The sequence below is a fragment of the Eublepharis macularius genome, chromosome 3 (genome assembly GCF_028583425.1).
Source record: "Eublepharis macularius isolate TG4126 chromosome 3, MPM_Emac_v1.0, whole genome shotgun sequence".
Taxonomy (NCBI): Eukaryota; Metazoa; Chordata; class Lepidosauria; order Squamata; family Eublepharidae; genus Eublepharis; species Eublepharis macularius.
This window is the reverse complement of record NC_072792.1, coordinates 163,461,818-163,478,951: the sequence shown is the minus strand read 5'-3', so window position 1 is coordinate 163,478,951 and position 17,134 is coordinate 163,461,818. Positions and strand designations below refer to the sequence as shown.

At 44.8% G+C, this 17,134-nt stretch overlaps 1 protein-coding gene across 1 annotated transcript; it reads right to left on the bottom strand.

Moving 5' to 3' along the window:
• Positions 1–3,113: 3,113 nt before the first annotated feature.
• On the bottom strand, positions 3,114–16,834 carry LOC129325647 (interstitial collagenase-like). Its single transcript, XM_054973449.1, has 10 exons — positions 16,730–16,834; positions 14,821–15,065; positions 14,272–14,420; positions 14,058–14,186; positions 11,842–12,003; positions 10,467–10,584; positions 8,483–8,616; positions 6,277–6,436; positions 5,447–5,550; positions 3,114–3,217 (listed from the first exon to the last, which is right to left on the bottom strand). Exons 1-10 carry the CDS (start codon positions 16,832–16,834, stop codon positions 3,114–3,116), a joined length of 1,410 nt encoding a protein of 469 aa, XP_054829424.1.
• Between the last annotated feature and the right edge of the window lie 300 nt (positions 16,835–17,134).

Genomic DNA, 17,134 nt, shown 5'->3' with positions numbered 1-17,134 from the left:
ACATCTATAATAACAGGATCAGTCTGTCCATCCGCCTGCCTATCTGTGGCAGGCATAACCTTGTGTTATTTGCAATGGAAGCTAAGGTTTCTGTGGCTGGCATAACTCATTAACAAATATGGCTAGGAGTTCCCATATTGACCACCATCTTCAGGATGATAGCTGGACTCTCATTTCCAAAAATGAAAAGGATTGGAATGTCTTGACACAGATTAGCTCCAGAACAGCCCTCTGGTATTTGCAATGGAAGCAAAAGTTTGCCCCACAGAGGCAAGGGACAAGCAGCACGTACAGAGAGGGCGGGGGGGGGAAGTGTCCTTCTGTAACAAATAGGGTTTCCAGGTCCAGGCTGGGAAATTCCTGGAGATTTGGGGTGAGGAGCCTGGAGAGGGTGGGGTTTGGGGAGGGTAGGGGCCTCAATGGGGTATAATGCCATTGAGTTCACTCTTCATAGCAACCATTTTCTTCAGGAGAACTGATCTCTGCTGCCTGGAGATCTGTTGTAATTCTGGGAGATTTCCAGCTACCATCTGGAGGCTGGCAACCCTAGTAACAAAGCAAAGGGGGGTTAACAATTTCCTTGCTCTGTCCAAGCCAGTGTGCTGTAGTGTTTAGAGTGTCTGACTAGGGCCGATTCCAGACGACTAACTGGAAGGCGCTTCATGCCGCCATGTTCCAGATCGCGACAGGGAAAACGCGAAATATCGCGTTTTCTCACGCGAGTTTGGTGCGATGTCGCACCAAACTCACATGAGAAAATGCAATATTTCGCGTTTTCCCCATCACGATCCGGAACATGGCGGCATGAAGCGCCTTCTGGTTAGTTGTCTGGAATCGGCCAAGGACCTGTGTAATAGTTCCATAAGCACACATGCCAGAAGGATTGAAAGTTTTCTTGGAACAAAACTAGGGCCGTTCCCGGCTTCTGCTGAGCAGAAACAAACAGCCAACAACCCAAAGGGAAAGTGAAACTGAAACTACAGCACAGGCTTTTGGCCCTAAGGGATCAGGGGGAAAAGTTCAACAAGGGAACATCACCACATTCACAACTTGCCACCTGAGTGCCCCAGGTTGAAATATTCGATTTGCCATAGAAGCTTGCTGGGTGACCTTGGCTCAGTCACACTCTCTTAGCCTAATGCACTGGTACTCAACCTTTTTCGTTTGGTGTCCCACAAGTTCAGATTTACTTGGTATGGTGAACTTTTGATCTATGGCCACATGAGTTTTGGACAATAGGTTTTTGGCAGCCATCATTTCATGCACGGTAACAGCAAGTTTGCTCAATATCCATTGGGAAAAATGGGAGATATCTGAAGGTGCACTGGTTATGATGGGAGCCAGGAATGCCAATTAACTTGCATGACCTCTATTTTAGTACACAAATGTTGCAAAGAAATGTGGAATGGATTTTGAGAAACCTGCTCTGAGCCTAAAATGACAACCTCTAGAGTAGGATGATATATTACAAGAACATGGAGGATGGGAGGGAAACAGATCTGACAAGATGTATACTTGTCAACAGTGCAGAATGAGGCTGCTGATACCAACTTCATGACCCTAGAAGGAAATGAACAGCTGATAAGCAGGATAACGGATGAGGCCGAGCTGATTCGGGGACCATTGTACAAACTCCAGAAACGTTAATTAAAATGTAACATATTTCATTCCACTCTAAGATTTGTGATTCTAGTTGCAAAGAACTGATTCGAATCCCAGCAACCCTCATTCCAACTTGAAGGCTGTCATTCCAGTCCCAGAGCACTGTTTCCATTCTCAAGGGCTGTCAATCCACTTTGGGGACTGTCATTCCAGGCCTCACAGAAGCAGGATTCTGTAAATCCATTTAACGTTTTCTTTGCAATTGCTTCGGCTAGGCACCAGAAATAGGCTTGCCATTCCCCCCGCCGGGGGTGGGGAATCCCCTGCTCCACCTTCTCCCCCTACCCCCACTTACCTGAACAGACACGGGCACACCCCCGGGAAGCACAGTGTGCCCCCGCACTCCACTGTAGCGTGCTCCCGTGCCTTGCAACAGGTCCATTTGGGGCCGAATTGGGCCTGCGGGGGGCGGGGGGGGGGGCGATTCAGCCCTTTGGGGAGCATGCACATGCTTCTGGGCCACCTTTGACCTCCTTGATGACATCACTTCCCAGAAGTGATGGCATCATGCATGCCAGAAGCACACGTGTGTGCCGCACCCGCATGCAATAGATAAGTACATAGCCGGCGCAGGGTAAGTGCCAGTGTCCCAGTCTCCCACTGGGGGACTTTTGGCACCTGGCAACCCTAACCAGGCAAGGAGGGAAAGGGAATGGCCACCATAAGTCTACAAGAGCCTTCAACCCACTTCCTCAGACTTTATGATCCAATTTTGGGTTGCAACCCACAGGTTGGGAAATACTGGCCTAGTATACCACACAGGGTTGTTGATGTGAGAATAAAATGGAGGTCAGGCAAATAATGTAAGCTGCTATTGTACAGAGAATGATGTAAGCTGGCTAGTGTACTGAAGTACTTTTAGGGCCATTAAATAATTATTTGTGTTTTCCCTGTTGTGGAGGAGTGTGGGATGTGAGACAGTCCTCTAAATATCCATCTACCTACCCAAAAGAGAATGCTGGGCTTTATTAAATGTAGCACATACACACAAAATAAGAAGTCCTTCATGGTTTCTCCCACCTGCAAATATACCATACTGAGAGATTTTCAGCTAAGAGATCCAGTACATACTTTCAGCTAAGAGTTATTCATTAACACAGAGAGTCATAAGAATTCAAATGATGGACAAAGACTGTAAAAATAGTGAATTTATTCAATTCTTTCTCTGTATCCATAAGGATTGCCTGGGAGAGACTGTGGAGTGATCACAGTCTTGGTTGTATAGCAATGCTATCACATCTTCATAAAAGAAGCACATAGAGCTTTCCTCTTCATGGAAACAGCAGAATGAACCCTGTTACAACATAATATATTACCAAAGCATTTTAGAGCCCCAGTTCAGCCAAAACTTGCTGATTGCCAGGTATAATCTTTGAATGCTCAATAAAAGAGGAAGAACCGTGCCTCCAAAGCAAGATTAGGCATATGAGGTTGTACTGAACAGAGGAATCTTAACAGCCTAGCCAGGCATTGCTTCTTTGATCATCTCGAACAATCCTTTTGCTGTTAAGGTCAAACTGGATCTGTTTTGTTCCTTGGAAAAAATAGGTGTACCCTGGAAGAGAAATAGCAATAAATGAACATTTTAAAAGGTCTCTTTCTCCTGACTGATCATATTTGGAAAAGAAAACAAAAGCTTCAGCTATGCAGAGGGATACTCTGACTGTTACGTAGAGTTAGGACATGTGGAGAAATACGGTTTGCAATGAAGCAACTAATCTCTTCTACTTCACTGCTCTCCAAGTTGCAGTAACATTGTAGAAGTAGACCTGATCTTAGTATAGATTAGTCTTCAAGTGTGTTTGCAATACTGAAGAGCGATCAATGTACTGTAGTGGAGTTGGACTAAAGCCAAGATGTCAGTTCAACTCTCCACTCTGCAATTAAGATGTCTCATGAGAAGCCTGATGCATGGAGGACACTCGTCATTTTCTCGCAAGATTGCTAGGGAGAAGAGGGAGGGAATCCGTCTTCTCCCTGGTAGAGATTCTTTCTCTAGGCATCTTGTCTAGTTTGCACCGCTCCCTCTTGCTGCTGCCAGCTCCCCTTGCTCCTCTAAAAGCACTCTGCAGACAGAGGGAGCTGCGCATGTGGACAGCGGCAAGCGGGAGCTGATTGCGCCCGCAACAGTCAGAGGGAGTTGGCAGCGGTGATAGGCTCCTCGTCCCTTTTGCCCCCACCAGCGCACTCGGCTTGGCTCCCTCTGGCTGCTGAATGCATTTAGGGGAGCAAGGGGAGTGCACTGGCAGGGGCAAGAGGGACAAGGAGCCTATCGCCGCTGTCAGCTTCCTCTGACCACTGCTGGCGCAATCAGCTCCTGTTTGCCACCGTTCGCACGCTCAGCTCCCTCTGTCTGCAGAGTATTTTTAGAGGAGCAAGGGGAGCTGGCAGCAGCAAGAGGGAGCTGTGCAAACTAGACGAGATGCCTAGAGAAAGAATCTTTACCAGGGAGAAGAGGGATTCTCTCCCTCTTCCCCCTAGCAGGGGTTCTTTCTCACTACACTTCCCGTGGAACCTTGTGAGAAGCCTACAAGTGTCCTCCACGCATCAGGCGTCTCGTCTGTTTTGGCTGTGGGTGACGTTGGAGCATTTAGTCTCTCAGTCTGTGCCTCACAGTAATATGGGGAGGGATGATCAATTCCTTAGATAAACAGCAGCATGTGAAGAAACAGCGGCTGTTTCCACATGTCTTACCTGCCTGTGGAACATCGCACGAAAGACCCGAAAGACAGAGCCTTCTCACGCGAAATCGCACTACGAAGACACTGTTTTATGGGAGTTTGTGCTGATTAATGGAAACGGCCAGTATCTCTGTACATTGAAAACAGCCAGTATCTCTGTACATTGAGGCATTCTATACAACAGGTAGCTTTGACATGCGCAGTGAGTTGTGTTTTCAAACACACCCAAACCTCTTCTCTACATTAGGCTACATCTCGTATGCCACACTTCTACTGTTGGCCTTTGCTCTTTTCTCTCCTTGTCTCCTGCCCGGGTTGCCATCCTACAGGTGGGGCCTGTAGGTCTCCCAGAATTATAACTGATTTGCAATCAATTCCCTTGAAGAAAATTGCTGCATTGTAAAGTAGCCTTTATTGCATTATATCCCCTAAGATCTATCTGCAGGAACCACAGATTGTTTTTCCCAATCTGGAGTTGGCAGCTCTACCACCAACTCTCTTTGACCCTCAAGATTCAAGTCCAGCAGCACCTTAAAGACCAACAAGATTTTCAGGGTATAAGCTTTCGAGAGTCAAAGCTCCCTTCTTCAGATACAAGCTATCAGAAGTGGGATTTGACTTGTACCCTGAAAATCTTGTTGGTCTTTACAGTGGTACTGGACTCTAATCTTGCTTTTCTTCTACAGACCAACGGTCTTCTTGACCCTTCTCCCCTTTCAGAGCTCCCAAGATACATGGCTATTGTATGTTTTCCAAGTATCTGGACAGTCACACATTTTCTTTATACTTTACATGTACAAGTACTGAAAAACATACAAGCAACAATTGGTGGTCTGGATGGGCTTGATGTGGTTTTTGAAGCTGAATTTTGGGGTTCAGACTGGAGGTTTCTTCAACTCTCTGCCAATATTTTTTGCACTCTGAGAAAGCCCACTGAAAAAAAAGGTTGGCCTTTCCACTATTCGTAGTTTACATTCCCTACTGCTTTTCTAAACTGAAATTAAAAATGTTAATAATGTGATTCTTTAAAGCATGTTGAATTCCATTATCAATCCCCATTGTGTAATGCAGATTGTAACAATCATCCCCTCTCCAAAACATACCATTATGCCTCAAAGCTGCATCAATTTTGGGGCCAACTCCTCTGAAGTCACGGGCTACATATCTGGGATAGCCTTTTTCCATGGATTGACTGTATTCATCATATCTGAAAAAGAGGACATATAACAATGTGAAAAAAAAGTTTTATTAAGTTACCTCAAAGAGGATAAGCTTCTGAGAACCACAGTTCTCTTTGTCAGTTGTTGCATCTGACAAAGAGAACTGTGGTTCTCAAAAGCTTATGATACAAATAAGTTGGTTAGTTTTAAAGGTGCCACTGGACTCTTTACTATTTTGCGACTACAGACTAACACGGCTAACTCCTCTGGCTCAAAGAGGATGAAGCCACATGAAAATCTGATTGTTATCACAACAGTTAGAGCCACCAAAAACAAAATAATCTAAAATGATTCAGTAAGATACTTAAAATCATACTAAAAGATTATTACATATTTTATTTTTTAAAAAATTTATATCCTCACTGAGACGGCAACAAAGAAGTTTATATTTTAGATCATTTCTTCTTCTCCAAGCAATTTCCTCAGGAATATATTCCCAGGGAACATAACGCTCTTGATCAAAGAATTTGATTTAAAATTGCATAATTAAATAAAAACATTATATTGAAAAATTAAAGATACAATCCTGTACTGGGAACTTCAGCTTGTCTGATTTGGTTCAGCTTGACCGGGGCTAAAATTAAGGCACAAGCACACCATTTTGAATAAATATCTATGAATATATATGAAAGAAAAACCAGTGCTCTGCCCTGAATGTATAATAATCAGTTAGAAAGCTGAAGATATTATGAGTGCAGAATATTTCACTGTACCTCCAGTACTTGCTACCAATGAAGAAATATGTCTTCCCAGTCTCTGGAACACTGAATGCAGCATCAATTTGCTTAATGTATTGGGGGAACCCCAGATGAGTGATTCTTTTAGGATAGCCACGCACAATATCCTGACCATTTAGAGCCCAATATTTGTTTCCTAAAAAGAAACACACAATTAAATGTTTTCTGCCGGTTGTGCCTCCTATTGTATGAGAGGTAGGTTGGTAGGAAATGTCCACTAGAAAATCCATCAGTAATATACACTGCAATCCCAAGCAAAATTACTCCAGCCTAAGCCCATTGGAATCATTGGGTTTAGAGTGGAGTAACTGGATTGCACTGTTAGTCTTGTTTCCCCTGGAAGGAACAGAATTGATGATTCCAGAACAAAGTTGAAGAATTCTTCCTTACTGGGTAGAAGTATGTAGGAAAACGAAGTTTCCTCCCTTCCAAAGAGGAGATGGAAACAACATCACAATAGAGCTTTTGCTGGCAAAAGGAATGCAGAGAGATGCAAGCACAGAAGTGGTTTACTTGCTTGCGATCTTCATCAATAAGGAGGGCAGAAATGAAGCAGGCAGTTCCCCTCAGCCCATCCCAGCTTCCATGGCCTTGCACTGGTAATGGCACTGGTAATGTAGGCAGCAGCAAGGCCTGCTTGCAGGGAGAGCGGACAACAAGTAGAACAAAGGCCCAGAGCCACAGCATGGCAATTGGGACAGGCATGCTGTTCTTGCATTCCGGATGGTGGGTTTCCTGTTGTGGTGGGAGCTCTTTCACTGTCAGACCTTATTGCCTGCTGCCACTCTGAGAGCTGAACTAGACATGATGCCTGACATGTGGAGGACACGCGTCAGTTTCCCACAAGTTTCCACATGTAGTGAGAAAGAACTTCTGCCAGGGAGAAGAAGGAGAGAATCCCTCTTCCCCCTGGCAGACATTCTTTCTCTAGGCATCTGGTCTAGTCCTTGCTCCCCTAAATGCACTCCTCTGGCTGTGGAGTGCATTTCAGGGAGCAAAGGGAGCGCACTAGCGGCGTTGAGAGAGAGCCGCTCACTGCTGTCAGCTCCCTCTGACTGCCGCCGGCATGATCAGCTCCCTCTCGCAGCTGCCAGTGTGCTCCCCTTGCTCATCTGAATGCACTTGGGAGACGAGTCCACTGATGACGGTGAGAGGGAGCCAATCGTGCCAGTGGCCGTCAGAGGGAGCTGGCAGCGGTAAGCAGCTCCCTTTCCCTCTGGCCGTCACCAGCACGTTCGGCTCCCGAGTGCATTCAGGAGAGCAAGGGGAGCAAGGCGGCAAGAGGGAGAGGGAGTTGCTCACTGCTGCCAGCTCCCTCTGACTGCTGCTGGCACAATTGGCTCCCTCTCGCAGCTGCCAGTGCGCTCCCCTTGCTCCACTAAGTGCACTCCACAGCCAGAGGAGTACATTTAGGAGAGCAAGGACTAAACCAGATGCCTAGTGAAGGAATCTCTGCCAGGGAGAAGAGAGATTCTCTTCCTCTTCTCCCTAGCAGAAGTTCTTTCTCGTGACATTTCCCATGGAAACTTACGGGAAACCAACGCGTGTCCTCCACATGTTAGGTGTCATGTCTAGTTTGGCTCTAAATGGTGGTTGAAGGGGGGGGAGCACTGGCACTGCAGATGTTATGAAATCACTTCCAGGGAAAACCTGGAAGTGATGTCACATTGTTCTGGAAATCAGCAGAAAATCTGTGGCTTTACCTAGAGTTGCCAGCCTCCAGGTGCGGCCTGGAAATCTGGAATTACAGCTGATCTTCAGATGGCAAAGATTGGTTCCCCTGGAGAAAATGACTGCTTTCACAGGTGGGATCTATGGCATTATACTTTGCTGAGGTCAGTTCCCCCACCCCAACCCAAATTTCCAGGAATTTTCCAACCCAGAGTTGGCAATCTTAGTTTGAAAATAGAATTTCTGGTCATTCCTAGAGCAACATGACATCATTTGTGTTTTTTTCCTGAAGTGATATAATGGTACATACGTTGCCACCCCCATGCTCCTGCCCCCAAACTCCTGGCCTGGCAATCCTACCAGAGGGTGATGAAGTGAGTTCAGGGCTGAGTCTGACTAGAGGGAGAGACTCCACCCTGGTCACTTAGAACGGTGGCTTGCCTACTTTGTATCAGACCTTAAATCCAGAAGTTTTATATGGGAGAAAAACTTAAGAATTGCCAGTGATTACCTTTAAAAAGAAGAACTTGGTCATTTTCATAACTTTCATAGGCAGCATCTACTCCGGAAGACAAACTTGGCCAGTAGCCGGAAATGAACTGGAATTCTATATCTGGAAAGCGATGGGATTTGTGCCAGAGAAACCTAATTTTAAGTTAGAGAATGCATATTAGAAATGGTCTGGCATCTTACATAGGCAAGTAACTTAGTGGCTCTTCAGGCAACCGATTGATTTGATAAATGAGATGATGAAGCCCTGAGAGAGAGGTGCATTTTGTCCATCTCTCTCATTATTATCTCCCTCCCTTCCCTCCTCTATTTTATTCTCAGAACAACTCTGTGAGGTAGGTTATGCTGAAAGAGCGTGATCGGCTAAGATGGTGACTTTTTAGTTATGTGTATCATATGGATCTTTTGGTTTCTTTAACATGCCCCAGCATCTATGATATTTGTATTATCCCTGGTCTTTTCTGTAAAGTGAAATCGAGTCACACAACTGACTTATGGCAACCCCAGCAAGGCGTTGTCAAGGCAAATGAGCAGAGGTGGTTTGTCATTGTCTTCCTTTACAGAGTCTTCCTTGGTAGTCTCCCATCCAAGTACTGACCCTGCTTAGCTTCTGATATCTAATGAGATAGGGCAATACCATGCTGCCTTCCCTCCTGTCTTCCTGTAGAGGAATTTAGAGTGTTTTAGATAATGGAGGATGGCAGAACCATAGCCAGACTTCCTCACTAGGTGGAGCTGCTGCATTTCCTGGAAATGCCTGGAAAATAAGCAATTTCTTAGTAATTCATAAAAGGTCAAGAATTCCTTTCAGCAGCTCTTATCTATGTGCCTTTATTTTAATGTCCTGTTTGTATGATTTAAATGATATCAGTTATTTGTAAGTTTAGATATTTTTATTTAGAAGGAGCATCTTTACAGACATTATTCTTTGCTCCTTTCACAACTGTAAAGCAGTACAAGCATTTCATTTTCACAGCCATTGCAGCTACAGAGGGGAATTTCTATGTAAGCATTGTAAAATATGATTGTGAAAAATTCAGCCTCAAGCTACAGAGAATTTTAGATGAGTGGAGCTAGGTAATCAGATAGGTAGCATCTGGAGCAGTACTACCATTAACTACAATTGATTTTTTTTTAAAAAAACAGAAGCTTCAAATTCTGAAAACCACCTTATGTTATTTTAATGACAGTTGCAAGTTCATCATTTAATAACCATTCCCCTCAAACTTAGGTGGGGTCAGAGGCATAGCATGGGGGGTCCAGGGGTGTGGCCATTCCGAGCATAAAATTTTGAGGGGGCACCATGTCCACGCCCCACCCCCGGAGTGTCCCTTCACCGCTGCTGCCTGGCTTGGTGCCCAGCGAGCTGGATGTTCCAGGGGTGTGGCAGGTGGCCTGCCTCCCCGCTCACCTCCCTGCCCCTTCACTGGCCTCGGCAACCAGTGAGCTGAGCACTCAGATGGCACGGCAGGTGGGGAAGCAAGCAGGGAGGCAGCCCGCCTCCCTGCACCTTCGCCACTGCTGCCTGCCTCAGCAGCCGGGTTCTCGGGCAGTGTGGCAGGCAGGGAGGCAAGCCTTCCCACCCCTTACCTCTTTGCTGCAGCTGCCCATGCTGCTATTGTCAGCTTGGCGCCCAGTGGTGGCATGGGCAGCTGCGGTGAAGCAGAAAGGAATGGGGAGTGTCCCGAACCAGGTAAGGGGGGGCGCTCCTGCACGATGACATCACAAAGGTGAGGGGTGAGGATCACCACCACCTGCCCCTGGCGTCCATGGACCACGCTATACTGCTGGGTAGAGTGAATCGATAGGCTTGTTGTTTTCCTACTCAAAGCCACAATCAACGGCTCTTGATGATTTCCGTAATAGGACAAAAAATGAAGGGGGGAATAGCGTTAGGAATTCCCCAGATCTCTGTGGTAAAGAACATAGAAATTGTCAGGATTCCAAGAGAGTCACCTGGAAGTGATGTCACGTTCTCAAGTTACCTGTCTTTAAAGAACATGATTTCTCCACGTAAGGTGGTAACAGCATCAAAAGTTGTTCTAGGGCTACAAGCTTTTGGTGTGATGGGTCCAGTTGGTTGTTGTGGGTTCTGCGATTTTCCTAAAGAGAAGAAAAAGTACAAATCATGTGGAAAGTGGACACTAAGTATGATCTTAGAGATGGGACTTCATGTCTGAAATTGGATTCAGTTGAACAAAGGCCAAGTATGTGGGGAAGGGATGAGAGATATATCAGGTACTATATGAACAGTTATTAAGTTATTCCTCTTTTATTTAAATTATTTCCATTCAGAAATACATGGGCACAAAGTGTCAGGTAGTTTTCTTATATTAACCCGTTACATTTTTACTCTGCTTTTACTCCAAGGAACTCAGGGCAGCATATGTAGTTCTTCCCTCTCCATTTTATCCTCACTGATCCCCAACATGGAGCCTGTAGGTTTGTTGGCTTCCAGATCCTTCTTTTCCAAAACAAAGAGTCATTCTGGCTCTCTTCCACCTCACTGGTGCTTCAGAAAAGCCCCAGGAGAAAACATCTCTGTATCTGCAGGGAGCATCTGTTTGGTAAATGGCTACCTCCATTGCAAGAGGATTCATGGATGGGTGTCTCCCAATATTTGCTATTTGGCCCCAGGCCTCATCACAGCCATTTTGTGATTGGCTGCATGCCCCACGACAGCCATTTTCTTGTGTTCCTCACCCATGTTTTCAAAATTCCAAAATTTCCAAAAGGTTCCAAAAATTTGAGTTAGGGAGAAGGGGCGGGGGAGTGAGAAAGACACATTGTAGAGTGGGAATTTGTACTCGGGTCTTGCCAGGGCCAAATTAAACATGACACCTGCCATGAGTTTTATGTTGGGATTTCACAACCCAATTCATAGATAAATGTGACATCAGTGATCCAAAGAACCCAAGTATGGTGGAACTTGGCGTGTGGAAGACGAGAGGCATCACTCATTCCCCCTGCACCATTTTCCTAAGCTGAAATGCCTATACCAATGGGCTTATTTGCCCCACTCTGGGATGTAATGCACTTCAGTCAGAGCCCATGAAATCAAAAATCAAATAGAGCTTCTGTGGCCATTTTGGCTTGGGAAAACAGCAATGGGGGTGGGGGATGGGGTGAAGCCCCTTCTCCCCTCCACATCACACTCTATGCCATTTCCAAACACACGTGGTAATGTTATCTGATATCATGTTCGTGTGTAAGTAGGGTCAGGAAGAGCAGCAATGGACTATATCCATTTCCGGGAAACATTAAATTGCAAGCAAGTAAACTATAGTGATGTTCTACAAGTAATAACTTTTAAAGTGTCCATAACCAAATTCATTAAAAGAAAATATGGTGTGCCTTTACCATAGATGGCCTGAATGCCATTGATATCATCCTGAGAAAGTTGAAATGAGCTCGGTTCTACGTAAGTATAGGTGGGGTACATCAGTGCTCCAAGGTCAGAGGAGTGGGACAGACCCAGTGAATGTCCAAACTCATGGGCAGCAATTAGAAACAGGTTGGTGCCTGAAAGCAAGATAAAAAATCGTGTCTTTATTCAAAAGAACAATGAGCAGCTTCAATGTCAAAATAAGATGTACTATTCTAGTATTCAACTTGGGGCCACTGCATAGAGGCAGAAAATATAATCGGCAGGTAGAAGTTCCAGAGCACAGTCCAAGGAAAAGTGGACGTTACTGGGAATCCTTAAATTAATTGGACTTGATTCAGTCTCATGTCCTATTTCCATTGCTCTCAAAGGTTTCAATCCTTTGTGCGCTTCCCCTGAAGGATCAGCATTATAACAAGCAACACATTAACATATAAACCAATTAGTCAACATCTGTCCAGTTAAACTGAGTAATAATATAAACAAGAATATACAATAATTGCCTTGGAGACTTATACAATTTGGTTAGGAGCGACCTTACAAACTGAGTAGAACATCAAAATAGTCTTTAGGTTTAACAAGTTTTTAAATATAATCATCTGTTGTCAACAATTCCAAAATCGGGAGCCAAAATTCAATGAATTGCAATTTGTAGTCTGGGTTCTCATGCTCTTTAATTTAATCTGTTTGCTTTGCCAAAATAAATTGGTCCCAGACCCTTAGTAACCAATTAGAAATAGTTGGGCTTTGTTTACTCTTCCAGGCTGCAGCAATAACAGATTTACCCACTGCCAACAGTTATGCTATTAAAGATTTCCTTTCTTTCGGGATGGGAATATGATGCCAATCATTTAATAAAATCACCTCAGGTTGGAGAGGTAAGTAACAGTCATTCTGTTGATATATAGAAGCACTTCTAGGGGCAAGCAGTTTTCACTGATCTTCTCTCCCAGCTGCAGACTTCCCCCCTTTTCCCCACACCATTCCTGGGGGTTCAGGGACCAATAGGAGCACAGTTTTGCTGGCGCAGAAGTCTGCAGTGGGAGGGGAGAAGCAAGGAATTGCTTTCCTCAAGAACAACTCATGGCTTATCTCATGGCTTGGGATTCAAGATTAAGCCAGCGAGGGTTGGCATTGGCATTTTTTTAACGAAGGAACCAAAGAAAGGAAGGCTAGGACCACTGCCTAAGACTATGGACACCCCATGAAGGGCAGGCTGTAGAATAGACTTTCCCACTTCAGTTCTCCTTCATAGGATCCATCATTAATACATGGAAATCACTGGTGATGGCCACTAGCTTAGATTGTTACTCTACGTTTTAAAGTGGATTATTTAGGATTAAGCTTTCCAATTATCCACCAATAGCAGGCAAACTCCTGCATCTTCCCCTCAACCCATTCCTTGCATTTGGACTATTGAGGAGCTGGAGAAAAATGTGTGTGTAGGGGGGTGACACCTCTGACGCCATGACATCACTTCCATTTCCAGTCATTTCCAGTGATATTACTTCCAAGAAATCCTCTCTGGCATTTACCTTAGAATTGGGGAGGGGGGAGGGGGAGGATTCCTACAGTGTTGTCGACAGAGCAATGCCAACTCCCTGGTGATCTCCAAGAAGTAACATCACAAAGGGGTTCATCCTAGTTACAAGGGTTTTACAAGAATGATAGAGCAAATACATCAGTGGCTGATATCTGTTGCTGCTGCCATTGACTGCCACCATCTTGGCCAGCAAACTCTTAGGTCCTCAGTCCACCTTCAGTGCTGCAACTCGGCCTTTGGCTAGGGATGATATAAAGACGTTGTGCCTGGGACTGGGAAGGAAGAGGCTGCTACCATTTTAATCTGCAGGTTGCCAGCTTTTTAAAATGTTTGTCTCTCTATATTGGTTTTTTTTTTGCTAGTATAGTATTTCCCTCCATTTTTGAGTCTTGTAGTAGGAATATTAAGAATGGGTCTTTTGATGTATTAGGATTTTGAGTAGTTATATTTTTTTATTTTCTATGACTTTTGCGTAAGCGGTTTTGAATGCTGCATTACTCAAGAAAAAGTGACATGTTAATAAATAATAAATCCACAATGGCTAAACAGAGCCTAGAGGAGGGGCCAGCATCAGTCTAAAACAAATAATATCCCTGAGTCATCAATGTGAAACTTTTAAAGATCTCAGTTAATGTTTTGTAGGCATACCTCTTGGGCCTTTATCTCCCCATGGTTCATCATCATCAAAATGCGCATCTCCACCTATGAATTCCCCAGGCGGAAACGCATGAGCCAATGTCCAACCTGGTCCATCAAAGGGGGAGTTATCCTGATGATCTGAACAAAGTAGAATGAATTCAGTCACAAGTAATCTTTTACTTAGGGAAAGCATCTTAAGTCAATAGAAACACAGATAGGTTACCTCCTCTGTAAAAAGAGATCATTATATCTGCAGTGCCTTCAGTCTCTTCTTTGAACGTCAGGGGTGACACATCGCTCCAGAGTTTGAATGCTTTCTTGATAGCTCTCCTCACTTCAGATTCCCCCAGTTTTTGTGTGTATTTTTCAATCCTTTAAAATTATATATAACATAAAAGTCAATCACATGATTGTGTCAGCTGTATAAACTGATCCCCCAGAAGTAGTTGCAGAAGATATGCTGGAGTGCATGTTTACATAGTACTATTAGACAAAGTCAGAAGTTCTGCTCAGATGGAACCCCTCAGGTGTGGCAATCCAGACTGTGGCAGCTGAGTGTCCTCCTAAAACAGGTACAGCTCAGTCCTCTGAAGAGTTAAGCATGTATAACCCCACTGAAATGAATGGGCTTAGGTAGACCTGTATAGAAGAATAGTTTTAAAATATTATTGGAACTTCCTGCCAAGCTTGAACATTGAGAACGAAAGCCTTTAAACCCCCGAATGCAAAAGAGTGCCCGAAGCCTCTAATTCCTGACAAAAATCCACTTTACCTGTAAGTCAGATTGGTTTTGTCCCATTTAGGGTTCCCTTCGGTGAGGGTAAAGCCTCCCAAATCAGGTACCCCACACCTGGGCTGCTTCATTACACCCAATGTTTCAGCATCCACCTTCCCAGTCACTTCCAGCCCAAAAAACTTTTGCATTTTTTTCAGCTTTTCCGTCACAGAGTTAAAGCTTCTTGACTTTGACCGGGGAACCTCCTCCCCTTCAGGACTGTAGAACTTTTCTAAATATTTCTAGAAGAAAAACAAATACTGGATATCAATAGTGACATAACTGTAACGTAAATCTACAATTCTGTATCTCTTCCCAATTAAATGAAGAACTTGATACTGAGCACTTGCTGCAGAATGTTTTAGGGCACTTAGGGTGAAGCTACAAGTGACGAATGACACTTGAACAGCAAGTGTGTTTCTCCCTGTTCACTTGCGCTCCACTCAATCCACTTGCCGTTCAAGTGTCATTTGTCACTTGTAGCTTGGCCCTTAGTTTACCTAATGAGCAGGCCAGGCCAAATGTACAGACCATAAAAATGATACACTCAGGAAACATCGTAAGCGGGGAAGTCTATCTGCTATTATTTTTCTTCTAATAATAACATGACATCATAACATTCTATTTATATACCGCCCTTCAGGACAACTTAATGTCCACTCAGAGCAGTTTACAAAGTATGTTATTATTATCCCCAAAACAATCAGCCCGTGAGGTGGGTGGGGCTGAGAGCCAAGCTACACATGATGAATGACACTTGAACGGCAAGTGGATTGAGTGGAGGGCAAGTGAACAGGGAGAAATACACTTGCTGTTCAAGTGTCATTCGTCATGTGTAGCTTGGCCCTGAGAGAGCTCTGAGGAACTTCTAGTAACAGAGGAACTTCCAATAAACTTCCAGGGACCTACAGGGGTCTGCAGACACACAAGCTCCACTTGCAGGATGCCAAAAGGGAGCTGCTGAAATTATTTAGTGATAGTGGCGGTTGCAAGACCTGGAGATATTGGCTTTACATGAAGCTTTGTGATGGGATGTCATATTCACTAGATGAATGACTGCTTCAAAGTATACTTGGAAGCCAGGAGAAGATCTCACTGGCCATTGTTCAAAGCAGAATTATATATTCCAAGAGAGGGATGCATCTGGTGGGGCAGGTAGAAACCTGGGTGGCAAAGCACCTGTTACACCTCTCTGTGGTTTCCTATGACCTGCATCAATATTCTTCTTATTGGGCTTAACTGATTCAGGTTCAGCCCCTCCTTGTGGACCTCAGGCATCTCAAGCCAAGTATTATCTGCTGCTGAGTCTGTGAATGCAGCTGCTGTGCTATAGCCATGGTGGTAACAGGGAGGGAAAGGTGGTGTCAGCATCATTCCCTCTCTCATACAACCCTTCTCTTCCCTTCCCTTTCCCCAGCCTAAGAATACCACTTAAAAATTAAATAAGGCTGTTTACAAAGAAAACATTGAGATCCCCAAGGGTTTTTGGCCTGCAAGGTGATTGACCTCACACACCCCCTTCTGCGCTGTGGGGAAGCCGTCCCTAACAGTCCAACCTCTTCTCCACTGGACAGTAGTGACACCCGGGGCTGCCGTGCCTGCCCTCAAACAGGTACTGCTCTGGGGCAGTAGGCAGTCCAGCTTCATTGCAGTGTGGTTTTGGGGCACACTGGAAGGGCATATTTCCTCCCCCCAAAAGGAAGGGAAGGTGGGTGGGTGAGTGAGCCTGCTAGTCTGCCAGCCCACTTGCCAAGCCAGCCTGTTGTACACCACTTGGTCAGGTGTGGGCACTACCACTCCAAGAGAGAGTTAGTGAGCCAGCTGGGCATCAGTGAAATGCAAAGGGTTGCACAGGAAAATGCCTTTTGTTCTGCTTGGATTCCAGCAATTCAAAGTTCATATTTACCTCAACTAACTGCATGTCTCCACCATGGCTGCCCGTGTCCACAGGGAAGGCGATGGAATACGTGGAACTTAGTAGCAGGAGCAGTAGAAGCTGAGGATTTTCCATCTCTGCGCTCAGTGACAGGTCCTGCTGCTTCTGCAATCTTTATTCCCTTGCTTGACCTGCCTTTAGTTCATCCTCTGCTTATATAGTATTTGAAGGCTTCATCCAGGCCTGACTCATCCTGCGATTAACTATGAGAGGACAAGAAAGATTACCTCATTGAGCAATGGCAATAGAATGGCTCTTTTTCACAATCTTCTAGAGTTTTTTCCCCCTTAAGAAAGGAAGAGGTTTTATATCATGCAAAAGCAGATAATAATCATTTAGGACTCTTGCCAAATTCCTCCCTGCCAGATTTCTTCC